Genomic DNA, 17,897 nt, shown 5'->3' on the forward strand with positions numbered 1-17,897 from the left:
CAGGCCAGAAACAGATTCTTCCCTCTGCTTTACCATCAACTGTCGATTAGTAAATGTACTAAGTACTGCTTTTATGACCTTCTAAACCAAGGGTTGTGAAAGTGGTGTTTTTATTTATTTATTTATTTATTTTTGGTGTTTTGAGATCACCAGCAGCAGCACCACCACCACCACTTGGGAACTTGTCAGAAATTTAAATTTTCAGACTCAAGAAACTTATTATTCTAAAACTTATTTGTGTTTGTGTAAATGATGTATCTTTATGATAAAATGATACTCTCCAAAGAGGAATTTGAGAAGAGTGGCATTGTTTTACATATTTCAAACCTCTTTAATGTCTGGCTTAATACAAGACAGCTGGATTCTTCTGTTTGTGCGTTCAATCTGTTGTGATATATTTTGGTTGAAACATATGAAGAAAATCTGGTCTCACACGGATAAGGAGTGGGAAAAGGGAAAACTATTTTCATAGCCTTTCTAGATAATTCTGGATATTCTTTGATACCACACCAAACCTGACATATGGTAGTTTCTTAGAGTACAGTTGCAATGTGGACTGAATCTGAAACTGTATCAATTACCTTTTTCATTCTGCTACATTAAAATCCATGAGTCTACCTACCACTCTGATGACTCATTTTGGTTTTGTAATAGGGCGAGCTCACTGGCTATTTTGAAAACAGTCGTTGGTTGAGTTAATAGGGATCCTCCAAATGTTCACATCTTTCATCATATCATGTCAAAATACGTGTGTTAATATTACTGGTATTTTTGTAGCAAAAAAGTCTTTAAATACTGTAAAGCTGGAGCTTAAGGGGGGGAGAGTAGGTGTTTACAAGTTTTACAAGATTTACATTTTTTGCGTGCGAACACTCAACCCCACAAGTGCTTTTTCTGGAGACAACCAACCGTCTTATACTTGGGCATGCCTGCTAACTTCTTGCCATTTCTTCAAACAATCTAAAAGACGTGTATGCATGCCAGGGCGAACATCAAATGACATCAATAATTTTTGCCCCTTGGTCACGGGCACCCTCAAATTAGCTTATTGAAACGACCTTTTAAGTTTTGCATGCTATGATAGCAAGCAGGTGAGCAACACACAACACCGCGATTTAGCGCAGTTTGGCACCACGGCCTTGGTTTCCTTCCGAGGCGCAGGAGGTTAACCTGGGGTCGCTTTTACACCGTGGGTACAAATGCCAGCGAGGTGAAAAAGGTCAGCAGAGTCCTGGCATCATATCGAAAATCGTTCTGGGACGTCTGGGTGGGTGGCTCAGCGGTTGAGCATCTGCCTTCGGCCCAGGGCGTGACCCCGGGGTCCTGGGATCGAGTCCCGCGTGGGGCTCCCTGCGTGGAGCATGCCCTCTGCCTGGGTCTCTGCCTCTCTCTCGCTAATGAATGAATGAATGAATAAATAAATAAATAAATCGAAAGAAAAGAAAAGAAAAGAAAAGAAAAGAGAGAATCGTTCCGGCCCTACGGACCCATTGAGAGCACCTGCAGCATCCTCGGGGGCGGGGGTGAGGGCATCCTGGGCCCCCTGCCGCGCAAGGAGCGACTGCCTAAGTCCTGGCGGCCGCCTGGCCTTTGTCTTCCTACCTCCTTAACTCAGCCTCAGCCGAGCATCCCGCATCCCGTACATTTTTGCAACCTGTGTGCGTGTGTTTCACGTGGGGCCGCGGGCGGGGCGGCCTGCGCGGGAGCACGGCGCGCTCGCCTGGGCCAAGTGCACGCGGGGGAGGCCGCCGGGACCCCCCCCAGCCCCCCCCGCCGGGACTCCCCCAGGCCCCCCCCACGCCGGGACCCCCCCCAGGTCCCGGCCCCGCCCAGCAGACCAGGCCTCGCGCTTCCCCGGGTCTACCGGGGCGCGACGCGGAGGCAGCGGCGTGCCCTGCGCTTCCAGGGCCGAAACCCGGCCCCTCTGCAGCGGGAGCAAGCCCGGCGTGAGCCCTAGGGGGGCGAGCCCCGCTCTGGCCTCCCTCCTTCCCCCCTCCCCCCCGCGGGCCGCAGCCGCCGCGACCCACCCGTTGCCGGGGCGACGCTTCCGGCCGGCGCGCGCAGCCCGGGGAGCAGGGGAGTCGCGGGCCGGGCGGCTAGACCTGCCCGCCGCCGAGCCTTCGCCCGCGGGAGCGCGCTCGCGGCCCTCCCGGTTCCGCCGCTGACGCGTCGCGGACGTTGGACAGCGGGAGGCGGCGGCGGCGGCGGCGGCGGTGGTGGCGGTGGCGGCGGCGGCAGCAGCGGGCCGGGATGAACAGCGGCGGCGGCTTCGGGCTGGCGCTGGGCTTCGGCCTCACCCCTACGGCGGTGATCCAGGTGACCAACCTGTCGTCGGCGGTGACCAGCGAGCAGATGCGGACGCTTTTTTCCTTCCTAGGAGAAATCGAGGAGCTGCGGCTCTACCCCCCGGAGTAAGTGCTGGGGCTCGGCTGGGGGAGGGGCGCGGGCGCCATAGAGACCTCGGGCGCCCAGGCCGGTCGGGGTGGGGGGGCGGCAGAGCGCGGGCGGGGGCGCGTCACGTGACCGCCGCGCTCACCTCGGCGTCCATGTTTGATGAGGGCAGCTGGGCGCGGGGCCCCGAGGCCCTTTCCCCGGGTCAGGCGGATTGTGTGTGTGCTCGGAGCGCGGGGGTGGGAGGTGAATCTCTACACCGAGCCACTACAGAGAATTTAGAGAAGCTGCTTTTTTTTTTTTTTTTTTTTTTTTAATTTCCGTGCATCCCCGGTTTGTGGTCTCCGTCCGGGTCTCGTAGTCCGTGCCTCCCCTTCCTCCCCTTCCTCCCCGTCTTTCTTCCCGAAGTTAAGATGGCCGCAGGTGGGCCCGGAACGGTCCTCATGGCAAACGCCTGCTGGCGTCCTTGCGGCGGCGGAGTCCCGGAGCCCGCGGCGCCGCCCGCCTGCTGCCGCCTCGGGGTGCGGGCCGTGCCGCGGGCGCTCGGCTCCGCCCCCGGGGCCGTCCCGGCGGATTTAGCGTCTTGTTGGCTAAGCCGACCGAGCCCGTCCATCCGTGTTGGTGAAGATCACGTCCCTTCGTCCCCTCCCACACCCCTTTTTTTTTTTTTTTCTTGGCAGCGGATTAAAATTTCCGCCCTCAAGGTCACGCTGTCCTAAGCGTTCGCTAAAAAGTATCAGGGGCGGCGGGGCGGCGGGTTATCGCTGCGGCGCGGCCTCCGCCCTGCCGGGGCCCCGCGGCCGCGTCCCGGGGTGTGTTAGGGCAGCGGGGTGGCCCCGGGCGAGCCGCGGCCGCTCCCAGCTCCGACCCCGCAGGGGCCCTGCGGCCCTCGCACCGAATTTCCTTTTTTTTTTTTTTTTTTTAAGATCTGTGTTCTTAAGGTAGAGCTTAGCACCTCAGAGGCCTCCGTGTTTTGCTCATTGTTTCAAATCCCTCTGGAGGAACGGCTTAGAAGTCGCCCAGGATTTCTTTCTTTCCAAAAAAAACACACACACACACACAACTTTTTTTTTTTTTTTTTTTTTGGTCTTTGACCTTTTTTTGGTGTATTTGACGATGATGCCCGTAGACCTATTTTTCTTTCGGTTTCCGCCCGTTAGGGATCCCGCGCTGCCACGGCGTGGAGACGGGGAGAGTTGGCATCGGGGTTTGCAGAGGTCGCTTTTCGGAGTGTTTTCCTCTCCTTTTTTTTTTTTTTTTTTTTGTCGCGAAGTCCTCAGCGTGGGTGAAGTTAGGGAGAGCAGCAGCCACGTTTCTCTCGCGGGTTTTTTCCCTCCTCCGCCTCCCCCTCCCGCTGCCTACGCCCCCTGCGCCCAAACGCCCCTTTCCGCTGCCCGTCCTTTCCAAGCAGACACCGTGCCTGGCCAGCCCTCGGCACCGAAGTGTGTCTTTTTGGGGCAGGTGCATCCTCCTCCGTTACCACGATTCCAGAGCCCGTTTAACGAACTGAACATTGATGCTGTATACGAAGTAGTTTACGTTTTCCCAGTTACAGTCACGTGTCCGTCTGTCCGTCCTTCTCTCACTCCCTTCCTTCCTTTTCCTTTTTTTGTCTAGAATATCATCAGAAAACCACCCGTTGCATTTGATTGTTACCTCCTTTAATCCAGAATCCCCTGTCACCTTCCTAAAAATCTTTCATGGCGTTGACATTTTGTCTTGTACTTTGTTTTGCAAAATGATTTTTTTTTTTTTTAAGATTTTTATTTATTTATTCATGAGAGACAGAGAGAGAGAGAGGCAGAGACCCGGGCAGAGGGAGAAGCAGGCTCCATGCAGGGAGCCCGATGCGGGACTCGATCCCGGGACCCCAGGGTCATGCCCTGGGCCCAAGGCAGACGCTAAACCGCTGAGCCACCCAGGGATCCCCTGCAGAATGATTCTTAATCTGGCTTTATGTTCATTGTTTCTGCATGATTAGATTCAGATAATACATTTTTGTCAAGAATACTCCATAAGTGCATGAGTATACTATTTATTGGCTAGCCACAGCTATATAGCTTGACGATCTTATTTAACTTTTGAAAATGTTTTCTGCTGTCTCTTGGTTTAAGCATTCAGAACTTTTTTTTTTTTTTTTTTAATGATAGAGAAGTGTTTGGAGGAGTGTATGCTTAACTGGAAACAAGCAGTAAAATATTTTGTACAAGAGCTTTTGTAAACTAACCTTGCTTTCAAGGTTGTGGTAATAAGGTGTCTTATAGGTAGAAGAAACATATCACAGAATATTATTCAGTGCCAACGTAATAGCCACTTTCGTTGTTAAAACCAGGTATGGGTGGCAGTATGCTGCCGGTTACTATCTGATACTTAGTAATGAGCTGTTTTTTGAAATCAGATGTTAATTACTTTGAAAGTCAGAATAAACACTGTTTACTTAAATTTGGTAGAGTTACTGTGTCACAAACTAATACGTTTTGCAAAATTGTAACAAACAGCACATGTATTCCTTTTTTTTTTATTTTTATTTTTATTTATTTATGATAGTCACAGAGAAAGAGAGAGAGGCAGAGACATAGGCAGAGGGAGAAGCAGGCTCCATGCACCAGAAGCCCGATGTGGGATTCGATCCCGGGTCTCCAGGATCACGCCCTGGGCCAAAGGCAGGCGCCAAACCGCTGCGCCACCCAGGGATCCCAGCACATGTATTCCTAATCAGTTTTTCCTTCAGTGTAATTCCTCATTCCTGTCTTTCAGAAATATTGCCTTGTTTTACTAATAGGGTGTTTTCTGCTCTATAATGAAGTGGTCATAACCTGGTCTTTATATTAAAGATGTTATTTGCAAATTTGAGCTGAAATGGATAACAGTACAATAGTAGTAGTTGTATTGAAGACAGATAAATGTTTTGCAGTGTCTCAGAAACAGTACTTTACTATTAATGTCTGGAAGCTGAGTAGAATTTCATTTGTTTAAAATTTGGAAATATATTTCTTTTTTTTTCAGGTGGAAATATATTTCTTTAATAGAATGCGGAAACAGTTTCTCATTAACATTTTAAGCATTCACCTGTTAATATGAAAATTCACATTTTAAATTGAATTCTTTTGGAATGAGGCTGTGATTCGGTTTTTTAGCTTTTAAACATTGATAATTAAACATTCTTATATATATGTTAACAATTCTTAATTGTGCTCTTTTTTATGCTTCTGGATGATAAATACCCAGAATTTTTTTTTTTAAAGATTTTATTTATTTATTCATGAGAGACACACACAGAGAGAGGCAGAGACACAGGCAGAGGGAGAAGCAGGCTCCATGCAGGGAGCCCGACGTGGGACTGGATCCCGGATCTCCAGGATCAGGCCCTGGACTGAAGGTGGCGCTCAACCGCTGAGCCACCCGGGCTGCCCAATACCCAGAATTTTTTGTTTTCACTTGTTGCACAACAAAGGAGTACCATGTCATGGAAACTTTTTACGGCAGTAAGAAACTTTTGTAGTTTTTTTAGGTCCCCTCCCCCCCCCTTTTTTTAGGTGTCCTGTATATGCAGAAAAATGCATGGATAAAAGTACAGCTTGATGGATTTCCACAAAGTGAACACACCTATGTAATCACCACCTACATCAGGCTTGTCTGCGCCCTAGCAGTTTCCCAGTGTCCCCCTTCAAATGACTAACCTTGGAGGGTAATCCTATCCTGATTTCTAACACTGTTTTTCACATGTGTTGATTTCTTTTTGCTTACTGGTTTTCTTCACCTCTCTGGTCTACAGAAGTATTAATAAGCAAGGAAAAATGTGTCACCTCTTACTTATTTAGTTAAAAATATTAATAGAACCAGTATAGTCATTTTATGAGAAGAGAAAAAGAAAACTTCTGCTTACGATCCTATTGAAACCTCTATTTCCATATATTTGCCTGCAGTCCTTTTGATATGTGCTTATTTTAATGTAGCAGAGTCAAAGGATTTATACATTGATGGTAAACTTTTTTCATTCAACATATAATCATTTTTTTCATACTTTTGTGTCTTATTTATAGTAATATTTCAATTCTGTCATTGGCTATATTGAGTCCTTTGGTTTGGTATTTTAAGTAAGTAGATTTTAGCTGGAAACATTTGAAAATGTGTCCTTTTGATTGTCAGGCATTGATGGGAATGCCTCCTGGCATTTGGTTGGCAAGTGTCAGTAATTTGTAAGAAGATCTTAACAAAAGGAAAAATTGTGCCCTCTAAAGTACCACTGGAGTCCTCCTCAGAAACCCTATTAAAAGTTATGTGTCAGTTAATATTTTGCACATACTTTTGTGTAATTTGTCCTTCCTTTGAATTATATCCTTTTTGATAGATCTTCCAATAAATTACTGGAAAAATTAGTACCACATTCACTTTTTCAAAAACGTTGTACAATGCCATCACCATGTTTAATGAAAAACAAAATAACCAATTAGGGCCTAGGAAATTTAACTGATGCTCAAAAAGTTGGCTCTGTAATTTCTACATTAAACTGTTAGAAATTTTTTGAAAAAAAAAAAAGACTATAAAGTTTTATATTTGAAAAAAGAGGCAAAATTTGATTCAACAAATCAGGCAGACGTAAAATTTGCTATATTTGGCTGCTGCTACTTTCTTCCGAAGCATACATTTAGACCAAGTGGAACATGTAACACCCTTTTAAAAGTTAAAACTCTAGGTCAAAAATAGACTTAAAAATGATAATTCTAGGGATCCCTGGGTGGCGCAGCGGTTTGGCGCCTGCCTTTGGCCCAGGGCGCGATCCTGGAGACCCAGGATCGAATCCCACATCGGGCTCCCGGTGCATGGAGCCTGCTTCTCCCTCTGCCTGTGTCTCTGCCTCATTCTCTCTCTCTCTCTGTGACTATCACAAATAAATAAAAATTAAAAAAAAATGATAATTCTATTTAATTAAAGTAAGTCTGTTTAAAAGTTTAGGTTTATGAGAACAAAAGCTGTAAATATAAAATTTGGAAACAATGATTTATAAATAAATACACACTTGTTGAGCATCTTCTGTATTTAGGCTTGCCACTGTATTGTAATTTAGATGATAATGTTCAAAATAAGATAGTGTTAAATATATGTTGATCTCTTTTCTGTATTTTAAGAAAGGAGATGAAAATGACGGTGGTGTAGCTATGTCTAGTGTCCGCATTCTTATGATCATGCTTGATGCGCACAGATCAGCCTTTCTTAACCAGTTCTGGGCTTCTCAAATCTTGGTAGCCTGTCATAACATGAAATTGCTTTCCCACCCAGTCTCATACTTCCTTTCCCCTGGATGTTTTAAATTTGAAATGATATGGGTTTTAAGTAGGGGTATTGGGAATTGTGTTTTTAGTTTTCAGTAGTGATTATTTAGGTTTCCATTCTTTCACAAAAGGATCTGACCCTTTAGGGAAAATAGTTTCAATGGCGATTTGTTAGGCTCTTGAAGAATGCTAAAAGAGAGTGTACTTGTAATTGCTAGAGCTTTAGTAGCTCATTGTAATTACAGTTTTTTTTAGGGGCAAGGGTTGTTGAAAAAGAAACAGTGCCACTTGGTCTAGTTCGAGAAGAAATAAAATTGTTTCTCTAAATTGAAATAAAGACTAGTACAAGTAGGCCTCATGGAAACTGGGACTGGGAACCAGAAAGATTTCAGCATCCAAGGTGACTATCTGCCTCTTCTCAGAAGCTTTATTGTCCACTCAGTTTCATTCCATGTATCTGCTCTATTTTCTTTGCAGACTTATTTTGTACTCAGTATTTTGGCATCTGGCCCAAGCCCTGATTCTCAGTGACTTTTCAGACCAAGATAGAGAATCTGATTGTTTAAGTTCATTTGATCAAGCCACCCAAATTATAGGTGGTTGGTTAGCCAGTGAAATGGGCCCTTGGGTCATGTGGCAAATCAGTTGTGGCTAGCAGCTTCTAAAATCTGTTGGGGATTTCACCTAAGAAAACTCTTAAAGTCTGTGCTGAAAGTGTATATAGAATGTCTTGGAAGCACATAGAGGAGGGGTACCTAACCACTTTGATATCTTAAAATAGCTTTCCAGAAGACTTGGAAACTCAAGCCTTGAAGAAAAGTGGAATTACCCCTCAAAAAGGAAGGTAGGATATCATAGGCAAATGGAACAATATGTGCAAAGATGGCCCAGATATTCAGAATGTGTTGTGGAAACCACAAGTACTTCTAATGCCTAGATTTTTTGGGTGCGATGTAGAGGATGAAGCAAGAACAGAAGGGTGTCTGTAAAATTTAAGTAAATTTAAGCAGTGGAATGACATGATAAAATGTAGGGTTTAGAGGGATCACTCTGGCAGCTGTTGTGAAAGACCATTATTAAGGAGTTGGGATTGGAATCACTGTGATGGGTTAGGAGCCATAGTAATAATCCTTGTGAGATGATGGGAGCTTGAGTTAAGGCCCTGATCATGAGAATGATGAAAGAACTCCTGTGACAAATATTTGGGATGCAGTCTTCACAGGATTTAACAATCAACTGGATGAAGAAGGAGGAAGGGTCAAGGATGGAAACAACCCCCAATCTCAATAGTTTGTAGAAATGAATTACTTCTTATGCTAAGTTTATGGGGTAGGGAACTCTACTCATTGTGGTCACTCACTCTGGGATGAAGCTGATGTAGCAGTCAGCCACCCATTTCTCAAATGAGGCTGGTCATTGTGGTGGAGCAAAAGAGCCAAGTAATGTCCCTTAAAGCTCCTGAATGTCGGTCCTGCTCATACTTAATTGGCCAAAACAAGTTACATGGGCACACCAACTTTAAGGAACAAAGAAGTGGAATTTAACCACGTAGCCAGAAGAGATTTGGAAGCATTTAGTGAAAGGTACTAATGACGGTTACATTTAGTGACTCCTAGATTTATGATTTGAATAATATGGTGGTATTTTTAACTGAGAGATGATGTATAGGACAAAGACCAGGATTGTTGAGGAAGAAGGGTGATGAACTTATTTCAGACTCAGTAACTTTTGGGGGATGGGCCTTGTGACCATCAAGGTGTGATATCCCAGCAGGCACTTGGATCTGGGAGTCTAAAGCTCAAGAGAGGTCTAAATTGGAGATGTGGGTAATGTAAAGGTGAGTTAAGTGTGGACACCACTGTTTTTACCTCAGTGACAAATTCATGAAGTACTTAGATGTTTGTATAGAGTGAGTGGGGAGTAGGCATTGTTGTAGTGAGCCTGTTGAAGCCTGAATTGGATAGCCTTAGGCAGGAGTGAATTGAATTGAGTTGGGTTGGGTGAGAAAGAGACAGTTTCTTTTTACCAACTTTTATTAGCCTATTTACATTAATAATATAAGTTCAAGTTCTACATGCTAATATGTTTCATTATCACAGTGTTTTGGTAATAGCATGAATATGTATAATCATTATCAAGATGGATTTGTTACTTTATGTGAAAATTTCTAATTTTAGAAATGTCTAATATTTGGAATTGATAGTACATTAAAATGCTTCTAAATTTTTTTTTTTATTTTACTAGAGAGTGTGAAGGATAGAAGGATAGGGAGAGAGAGAATCTCAAGCAGGCTCCATATCTAGTGCACAGCCTGATGTGGGGGGCTCCATCTCACAACCCAGAGATCATGACCTGAGCACAAATCAAGAATCAGACACTTAACTACCTGAGCCACCCAGGCACCCCTAAAATGCTTTTAAAATTCTTGATTAGTTGAATGATTAAGGTTGCATTATATTTGGCTTTAGATCGTTAGACTTCAAGTCCCACCTTTGCCATTTACTAGGGCTAGGATTATGGTCAACTTTCTTGACCTGTTTTGTAACATAAATTACTGCACAAGGCAAAGATATTTTTCAATGATCTCACTTATTTCATAGTGTAAGAAATGTTAATGCTTTAAAGGAGTGTATATGTTCTATATTAGGTATATATTTGGGTGTTTTTTTTCTTGCTAAAGAAAATTTTAGACTTTAATTAAAAATAGTCTTGGACAGATAGACAAAATGATAATCATTGAATATAGTATATTTTGCAGTCTGACAAGATGAATTATATTATGGGAAAACTGCTTTCATCTGTGCTCTGCTCTGTGGTTTTTTACTGTAGACCTACCTAGATTAAACTGAATCTGGTAGGATTTAGAATAATATGTTTTTTGCATATAAAATAATTAAAATTTTGTTTGTAAAATCTTTGGTCTGAAATCACAATGCTGCCTAGCTAGCCTAAAGCAGTCTAGTACATGCAAAAGATCTTAATATTAATTCTTTGTTGTCTATTTGCAAGACTCTGGTGAAGTTTTTAGTGATCTAATTAGGAAAGGTTGGAAGTGGTTACAAAATTTGAAGGATTGGGACTTTTTATAAAGTGATTTTGCCCATTGATATAATATGCTGGTTGAACATTTTTGGGTTAAATCTGCTGTTTTCATGTTTTGCTTGGGTTAACTCATAAATTTCAAGTTTTTAGAGGTAAGACAATAGGACTTCCTAGATTTCTGTCAACTTTTGTAGACAAATCACGGTGAAAGACTTAAGATATGCCTTAAGTACAGCCACTTTGGAAAACATGGAAGTTTCTCAAAAAGTTAAAAATAGAACTACCCTTTGATCTAGCAGTTGCATTACTAGGTATTTACCCAAGAATACAAAAGCACTAATTCAAAGGGATACATGCACCCCAATGTTTATAGCCAAAATGTGGAAACAGAAGGTGTGTATATACACAATGGAATATTATTCAGCTGTAAAAAAAAATGTCATCTTGCCGTTTGCCATGGCATGGATGGAGTTAGTATTCTACTACTCAGAGTAAATCGGAGAAAGACAAATACCATATGATTTCGCTCATGTGTAGATTTAACAGAACAAATGAGCAAAGGTGGGGAGTGGGAGGCAAACCAAGAAACAGACTCTTAACTATAGAGAACAAACTAATGGTTACCATAAGGCAGAGGGGTAGGTGGATAGGTAAAATAGGTGATAGGGATTAAGGAGTGTGCTTGCTGTGGTGAGCATCAGAATGTCGTATGGAAGTGTTGAATCACTATATTGTATGCCTGAAACTAATATTATACTGTATATTAACTACCTGGAATTTAGATAAAAATTTAAAAATACAAAACTTTTTTTTGTCTTAATAATCTTTAGCAGTAAAAATTCTTGATTAAGATTATGCAGAGATCTAAGAAAGATGTTTCAAGTGAAAATGACAAAACAAACCAAATGTTTATTAGTCCAATTGTTTTTCTTTTTATCTTGCAGCAACGCACCTCTTGCTTTTTCTTCCAAAGTATGTTATGTTAAGTTTCGTGACCCATCAAGTGTTGGCGTGGCCCAGCATCTAACTAACACGGTTTTTATTGACAGAGCTCTGATAGTTGTACCTTGTGCAGAAGGTTGGTATCTGACATGTTTTTTCCATTATTTTAATCTCTGTCCTGTGTGTTACTACCTTTGGCTTTCCTAGAAATTGGTAGGTAGAGAGTATATTGCTGTGTGTGTGTGTGTGTGTTTGTGTGTGTGTGTAGGAATGAAATTTGGAGAAGGAAAGAATTTTTACCTAATACATTAGAATGGCTATTTATTACTTACTTGTGCTTGAGATTTTGTAGCCAAACATCTGAAAAAATTCATGAATTACTTCTCTGGTTTCTTTTGTTTGGCTTTCTGTAGTCAATTTGCAAGTTGTAAACAAAGGTTTCTGAAATTAAAATACTACATTGGTAAGGGAAATTATTTTAAATGTATGTGTAAGTGAGCATTTGCCCCTGTGTATACAGTATTAATGATATCATAAATAAAAATTGTTCATTTTCCCAAATTGAGGTTAAGTAATATTTATAAGAAAGATATTTATAATTTAATCTCCAAAGTATCCTCTTAAGGTAATTCACCTTGTCATTGAGCCATTATTGCATATTCAATGTGATTGCTATGCAACTGGAATTTACTTTTTTCTTTTAATGGCTTGCTTCTCTTGGGGGGTAGGATGGGCAATTCAAGAAAAATCATGGAAAGCCCAAAGCCTCCATCAAGGAAATAGTTGTTGAACATGGGAACAAGGCCAAAAGCCTCGTTAAATTTAAGACTTAACCTGCTTTAAGAGCTAATGATTACTAATACTTATTTTGTAGTAATTTCTGTTTACAGAGCCATTTACATATAATAGGCTGTGCTGAATTTGACAGTTCTGGTGTGTAATCAATTTTTATTTCGAGTACACATTATGGCATGTGTACTCTTTGGATTTTCGAATAGTTCATTATAATTTAAATGTCTTTAAAGTATGTTTTCCCTGGTGGATGGTGGTAACTGTTTTACAACGTAAAAAATTTACCTGGAGCAATTTAAGGAGTTTTCATATGGAATGTTTTAAAACCTCTTTTAAAACAAGGCTAATATTAAAATAACTTGACATATGGTACACAGTGTTGCACTTTTGAAATTTGATGCTTATTTCAGAATGTCTATTCTGGGATGTCAAAAACATTACAGTTAGATACAGTGAGTACCATTCTTTTGGTTTTGAAGTCTCAGAATAGGACATTCTGGATGTTTTTCCAGAGAAATTTGAAAGTATTTTCCCCCCTGCCTGGAGATTAGAATAGAGTAGTACAATAAAAATGGATTAAAGCTAATTATTTGCCGAATCTGTCCTTATCTATTGATCTGTAAGGGGACAGTGAGCCCAGAATTGGAGAAAGCAAGGTGAGAACAGAGCTGGTTATGGTTTAGTTCTGCATACCAAGTTCATACCAGTTTCACATCAGGTAAACTGCATGGGAAAAAAGTCAGATGGCAGGTTTATTAAATGGGAATATTAATCCTATCAGAAAACTATGCTACCAACAGTGCAGGATCTTATGTTGGCTCATTACTGAATTGGAAGGAAGAATTTTTATCAGTGTTGCTTTGTTGGAACCTTGCTATATTCCCTTAGAATTTTTCATGTATTTGAGAAGCCCAAACCATGATTTGTCATAAATGTTCAAGGTTATGGGCATGTAGAGGTTTTCTTCTTTGTTGTACTTAATAGAGCTTAATAAATACACACTTACTACAATAGGTCTTGAATATTTTTAATACTACCATTTTGAGACAGTTTCTCTGGTTTTGAACATGTAAGTTTAAGCACATTTTTATTGCAATTTAGTTGTATTTTAGAACACTGATAAAATAATTGGTATTAGAGAAACATTGAGATACACATTTTTCATTTAGTGTAACTAAATATCACCAATTTAACCTTACAGAATCTGAAGAATGTTACAGTGAGCCATGAAAGATCTGATTATGCACTGCAAGCAGAGTAATAATGTGTTATGTACTGAAAAAGATAGCAAAGTGAGTTTGAAATAAATCAAAGGAAAGAGTTCCAGTGGAGTAAGTTCTGTTAGAGGAGATAGGGTGCTGTAAGCATTCTTCTATTGACTTCACTGATTGCATTCTTTCTTTGATGTTATAGAAACAGCATTATGAAAGAAATGAGACAGCCATAGCAAGCAACAGTTTTAAGAAAAGTTTTTTCAGTTTCTTTCAATTTGCTGTTTTTCTAATGCAGACAGATTTGTAACAAGGTCCTAAGCTGTATAAGTAATGTTTGATGTGTAATAGTTTCATACATATTAAGCATTAGCTATTGTTAATAAAACCTGCCATTTCAAAATAAAATATGCTTTCATTATACTTGTCCAGATATGACCTCTTTTTGTTGTTGCGTGCATCTCAGATTTCTTTTTTATAAATGTTAACACTTAGAAAAAGATAAGGTCAAACATAACAAGGGTGTCAGCCTAATCATCAGTCGTAACTTTATGTCCACATTTTCTGGTAGATGGATTTTGACTATTAATTTGGTTTTGTATGTTTTCTCTATGTGATATTTGTGCATTATTAGATGACTAGACTGGCCAAGGCAGACCTGTTACACTTGCCTGAGTTAGGCATTGTTTGCCATGCCACTAAACCTGCCGTCAAGTGAAACCTTCATTGGGGAAATGAGATCGGAGTCTGAACCGCAGAAGATGGACGCCCTGTCTCTGTTTTTTATTGTTTTACTTTAATTTCATTTCTTTTTCTTTATTTTGTCCCTTTTTTTGTTTTTGTTTTTGTTTTTGTTTTGTTAAATCTCTTTCACTTTAACTTGTGAGCTGGGTTTCCAGTTCTTTGTAAATGGTATTCCATTAAGGGTTCATAACATTGCTTTGCAGATTATATTGGGAGATGAATAGCAGAGCTCAATCTTACAGTGAAATAAATTTTCATAGTAAACGAGGGTACAGTGTTGTGAAGCTCAGTGTGAGTCTTAATTGGTGTATTTATAGACTGCACAGTACATTTTGTTCTCAAAACACTAAAACACTGATAGAATTCTTAGGAACATTTTCTGACCTCATTGCAACATTTTTGCAACTTTTCTCCCAAATCTACATCTTTCATAAAAACCAACTGATAGCTAATAATTTTCATCCTTTCCCCTAGAAATTTAAGCATACAAAATCCTCAAGGAAAGTAAGTAAATTTCTTAGACTAATTTAGGAGTAGAGGACAAGCAGAGACATTTGCTTTTTTGAGTTATTTTATTATAGAAAAGAACTTACTTTCTTGACTTACAAAGACTTTTTACTTGCCTATATGGGGAATGGGTATTTGAGAAATGAAAACTTGCGTGTGTGTTTCTCTGCTTGAATTTTTTGCAAAATTTTCAGATGTCACTAGCTTCTAAATGGATTCCAAGATTAGGACTAGCACTTTAATTTTCTCTGAGAGATGTTTTTCCTCTCAGCTGAGTTTGAGGAGTATAGTTTGGGGAAAATGCTGAATGCTTGTTTGTTTTATACTTTTATATACTCTGATAGTATTTGGAGGGTAAATTTGATAGAATTCTATATTGGGAGTTAAGCAATGGGACTTTTTTTCTTAAAGTATCTTTAATGGTAATTAGAATAAGGAAAAAATGTGATTACAGTTAGACTTACCATTTATAATAGTTTTTTATTACTGTGAAAGGCAGTGAGAAGCAGATAACCTATTGAAAAATTTTTTAAGCCAAAAGTGGAAGTCTTCATAGTATCAGGTATTCATCTTTTGGCCTGTGTTGAATACTTTTTGTTTGTGTAGTCTTCCTACACTGTCTTTTATGGATACTTTTGCTTATTTAATTACAAGTAATCTTAAATTGGGGACATTAATAATAGAAATTCTTAGCTTATATTTTGGGTATGTAAATTAGGGTGGCAAAGCATAAGATTTACACAGACACAGGACCTCAGTCGATTTATCAAGATGTGTTCAGGTTTTAAAGCATTTAAAAAATAATACCTATTTGTAACATAAAATGGGCATGGTAGCAATATAAATAGCTTAGTATATATAGGTGGGTATACAGATATGTGTATTAATACCAGTAACTAATAAATATAAAATAAATTACTGTTATTTGATGTCTTTAGTAAGGCCTACCTACCTTTTATTTATGCATGTTAAAAAATCTGTGCTTGTGCAGAATTTACACTGAAATAATAAAATAACTGTTTTTGAAATTAGTAAATTAATGTAGACTTAGATGTTGTAAAATTTAGGAAAAAGTAGGATTTGTTAAAGCTAATTGAATGTAATTTTTCTGTTCCTATAAATAAGGTATAACCATTATTTAAATCAAATTTTAAAAGCTGTCTTGAATTCCATCCATGTTTACAGGTATATTCAGATAATATTGTTTAGAGATTATCCCTCCACGTCTGGTTGTCTTAAGTAGAAATTTCAGTTCTAAATTCAGCACGGTGCTTTTGAAAACTTAATCCATATGCTATTTTCAATTTAGTGTGATTTTGTACACTGTTTTATTTTTTGAGGACTCCATAATGGAAATGTGTAGACAACTACCACGTAATTATAAGTAGCTTTTCTAAAATAGATATATGCAGTCAACTTTTTAAGTAATATTTTAGCAGGAGCAGTAGAGAAAGAGGACAGAAAGGGAAAATGTGCGGAAGTTGCAGTTCATATCAAAATTAATTGATTCAAGTTTAGTGTTTAAATACAGCAATTGATGAACTTATTTTATAGTAAGTTTTTCATTTTTTAGTTCTAGGGATTTTTTTCTTTTTAGTGTCTAAGATTGTTTTAGTGTTACACTACTTTTATTAGGCAGTCAAGGTGTTTATAAGCAAGACATTAGGCATTAACCACCCCTCTTCAGATAAGTATACATAAATTGGTTCTAAAAGTCAGGACGTTAAGAAGTTTCCTGAGACAAAGGAACTTTTATTGTTAGTGATTCTCAAAAATTTTAGTAATTCCCAAGGCATGTTCTTTGAATTGGATTCTTTTAGGCATCTCTGACCTAGTTGGTGAGAGGTCTTTTTTACCTTGATGGGTGTAGGCTTCCTTTTAAATTGAAGGTGATTACATGGAGTAGGCTTTTGTTTTTTTCTGTCTGCTTGAAAAATTGAATAGAATATATTGGAAGGTTATCAAAATTGTTTGCATCACCAGTAGGTAGTTTTAGTAACTAGGATAGGGGCACTCATTAAGGAACAAATTTCAATTCGCACATATTTGTTTTTTCTTTTTCTTTTTTTTGACTAATTTGGTTATTTGCCATTTCTGGGGATTAAACTTTAAAAAATGTTCTTCTTTTCTGTATCTGATGTTCTGTGTGCTATTAGTGATGCAGCCAACACGAACGGTTGTCATGTGTAACACAACTTTCGATCACCGCGAAAACACCGTCCTGGGAAAGCGTCCATGCTTGATATCGTTTGGTTCATGAACATTAAGTTTCCAGTACAGGTGACCCATAGCTCAAAGTGTTAAATAATTGTCTACATTATTCAATTTTTAAAATAATATTCCATTAATGAGATTGTTAGTCTTTGAAGTTTTGCTCACTTTTATTTTTCCTAGTAGAGCAGGATAAAAGGAAAGACTTAAGTTCTTATTTATTTCTTTGTACAGATCTGATAGATAGATTCATTTATTATTATTATTTTTTAAGTGCAAGGGTAATTGTAAAATCATAGTGTAAAGTTTGTGTGGTGTTTCTGCTTCCCGTAATGTTTGGAACTTGCCTCTGCAGGTAAAATTCCAGAGGAATCCAAAGCCCTCTCTTTATTGGCTCCTGCTCCAACCATGACAAGTTTAATGCCTGGTGCAGGCTTGCTTCCCATACCGACCCCAAATCCCCTGACTACAGTAAGTATTACACACCCTCTTCTGAAAGGGATTTATGTTCAGTTGTGTAATCATTTGAAAAGAACTTAGAAAATTATTTCTGTTTGGAACCTTTTTTTTTTTAATGAAAAGGATTGAAAATGTCTGCTCAATTTTTCTACTTAATGTCTATTTAATTTTTCCTCCCATGTTATCGTTGACTTAAACTGACTTTTGGAATTACTTCTGAAGTAATTGGGCATTCGTTTAAATTTGAGAACTAAAGTAGATTATTCATTGGAGAATCATTTATTGAAACTGAGCGTTTTAGATTGCGTGGGGAATTGGAAAATCT

General features: G+C 39.6%; 1 protein-coding gene across 5 annotated transcripts in view; it reads left to right on the plus strand.

Moving 5' to 3' along the window:
* Nucleotides 1–2,210: 2,210 nt before the first annotated feature.
* Nucleotides 2,211–17,897, plus strand: part of SREK1 (splicing regulatory glutamic acid and lysine rich protein 1) — a 45,452-nt gene continuing 29,765 nt past the window's right edge. For 2 of the 5 annotated variants that reach the window (XM_038530754.1, XM_038530755.1), the window contains exons 1-4: nucleotides 2,211–2,411; nucleotides 8,446–8,508; nucleotides 11,651–11,784; nucleotides 17,469–17,584. In XM_038530754.1, the coding sequence (XP_038386682.1) occupies nucleotides 2,251–2,411; nucleotides 8,446–8,508; nucleotides 11,651–11,784; nucleotides 17,469–17,584 (474 nt within the window). In that variant the 5' untranslated portion in view covers nucleotides 2,211–2,250. Of the gene's footprint in view, nucleotides 2,412–8,445; nucleotides 8,509–11,650; nucleotides 11,785–17,058; nucleotides 17,183–17,468; nucleotides 17,585–17,897 lie in introns of those variants that run through there. The other 3 variants (XM_038530756.1, XM_038530757.1, XM_038530758.1) reach the window with 2 other exon arrangements.

This window comes from Canis lupus, chromosome 2, assembly GCF_011100685.1.
Source record: "Canis lupus familiaris isolate Mischka breed German Shepherd chromosome 2, alternate assembly UU_Cfam_GSD_1.0, whole genome shotgun sequence".
NCBI lineage: Eukaryota > Metazoa > Chordata > Mammalia > Carnivora > Canidae > Canis > Canis lupus.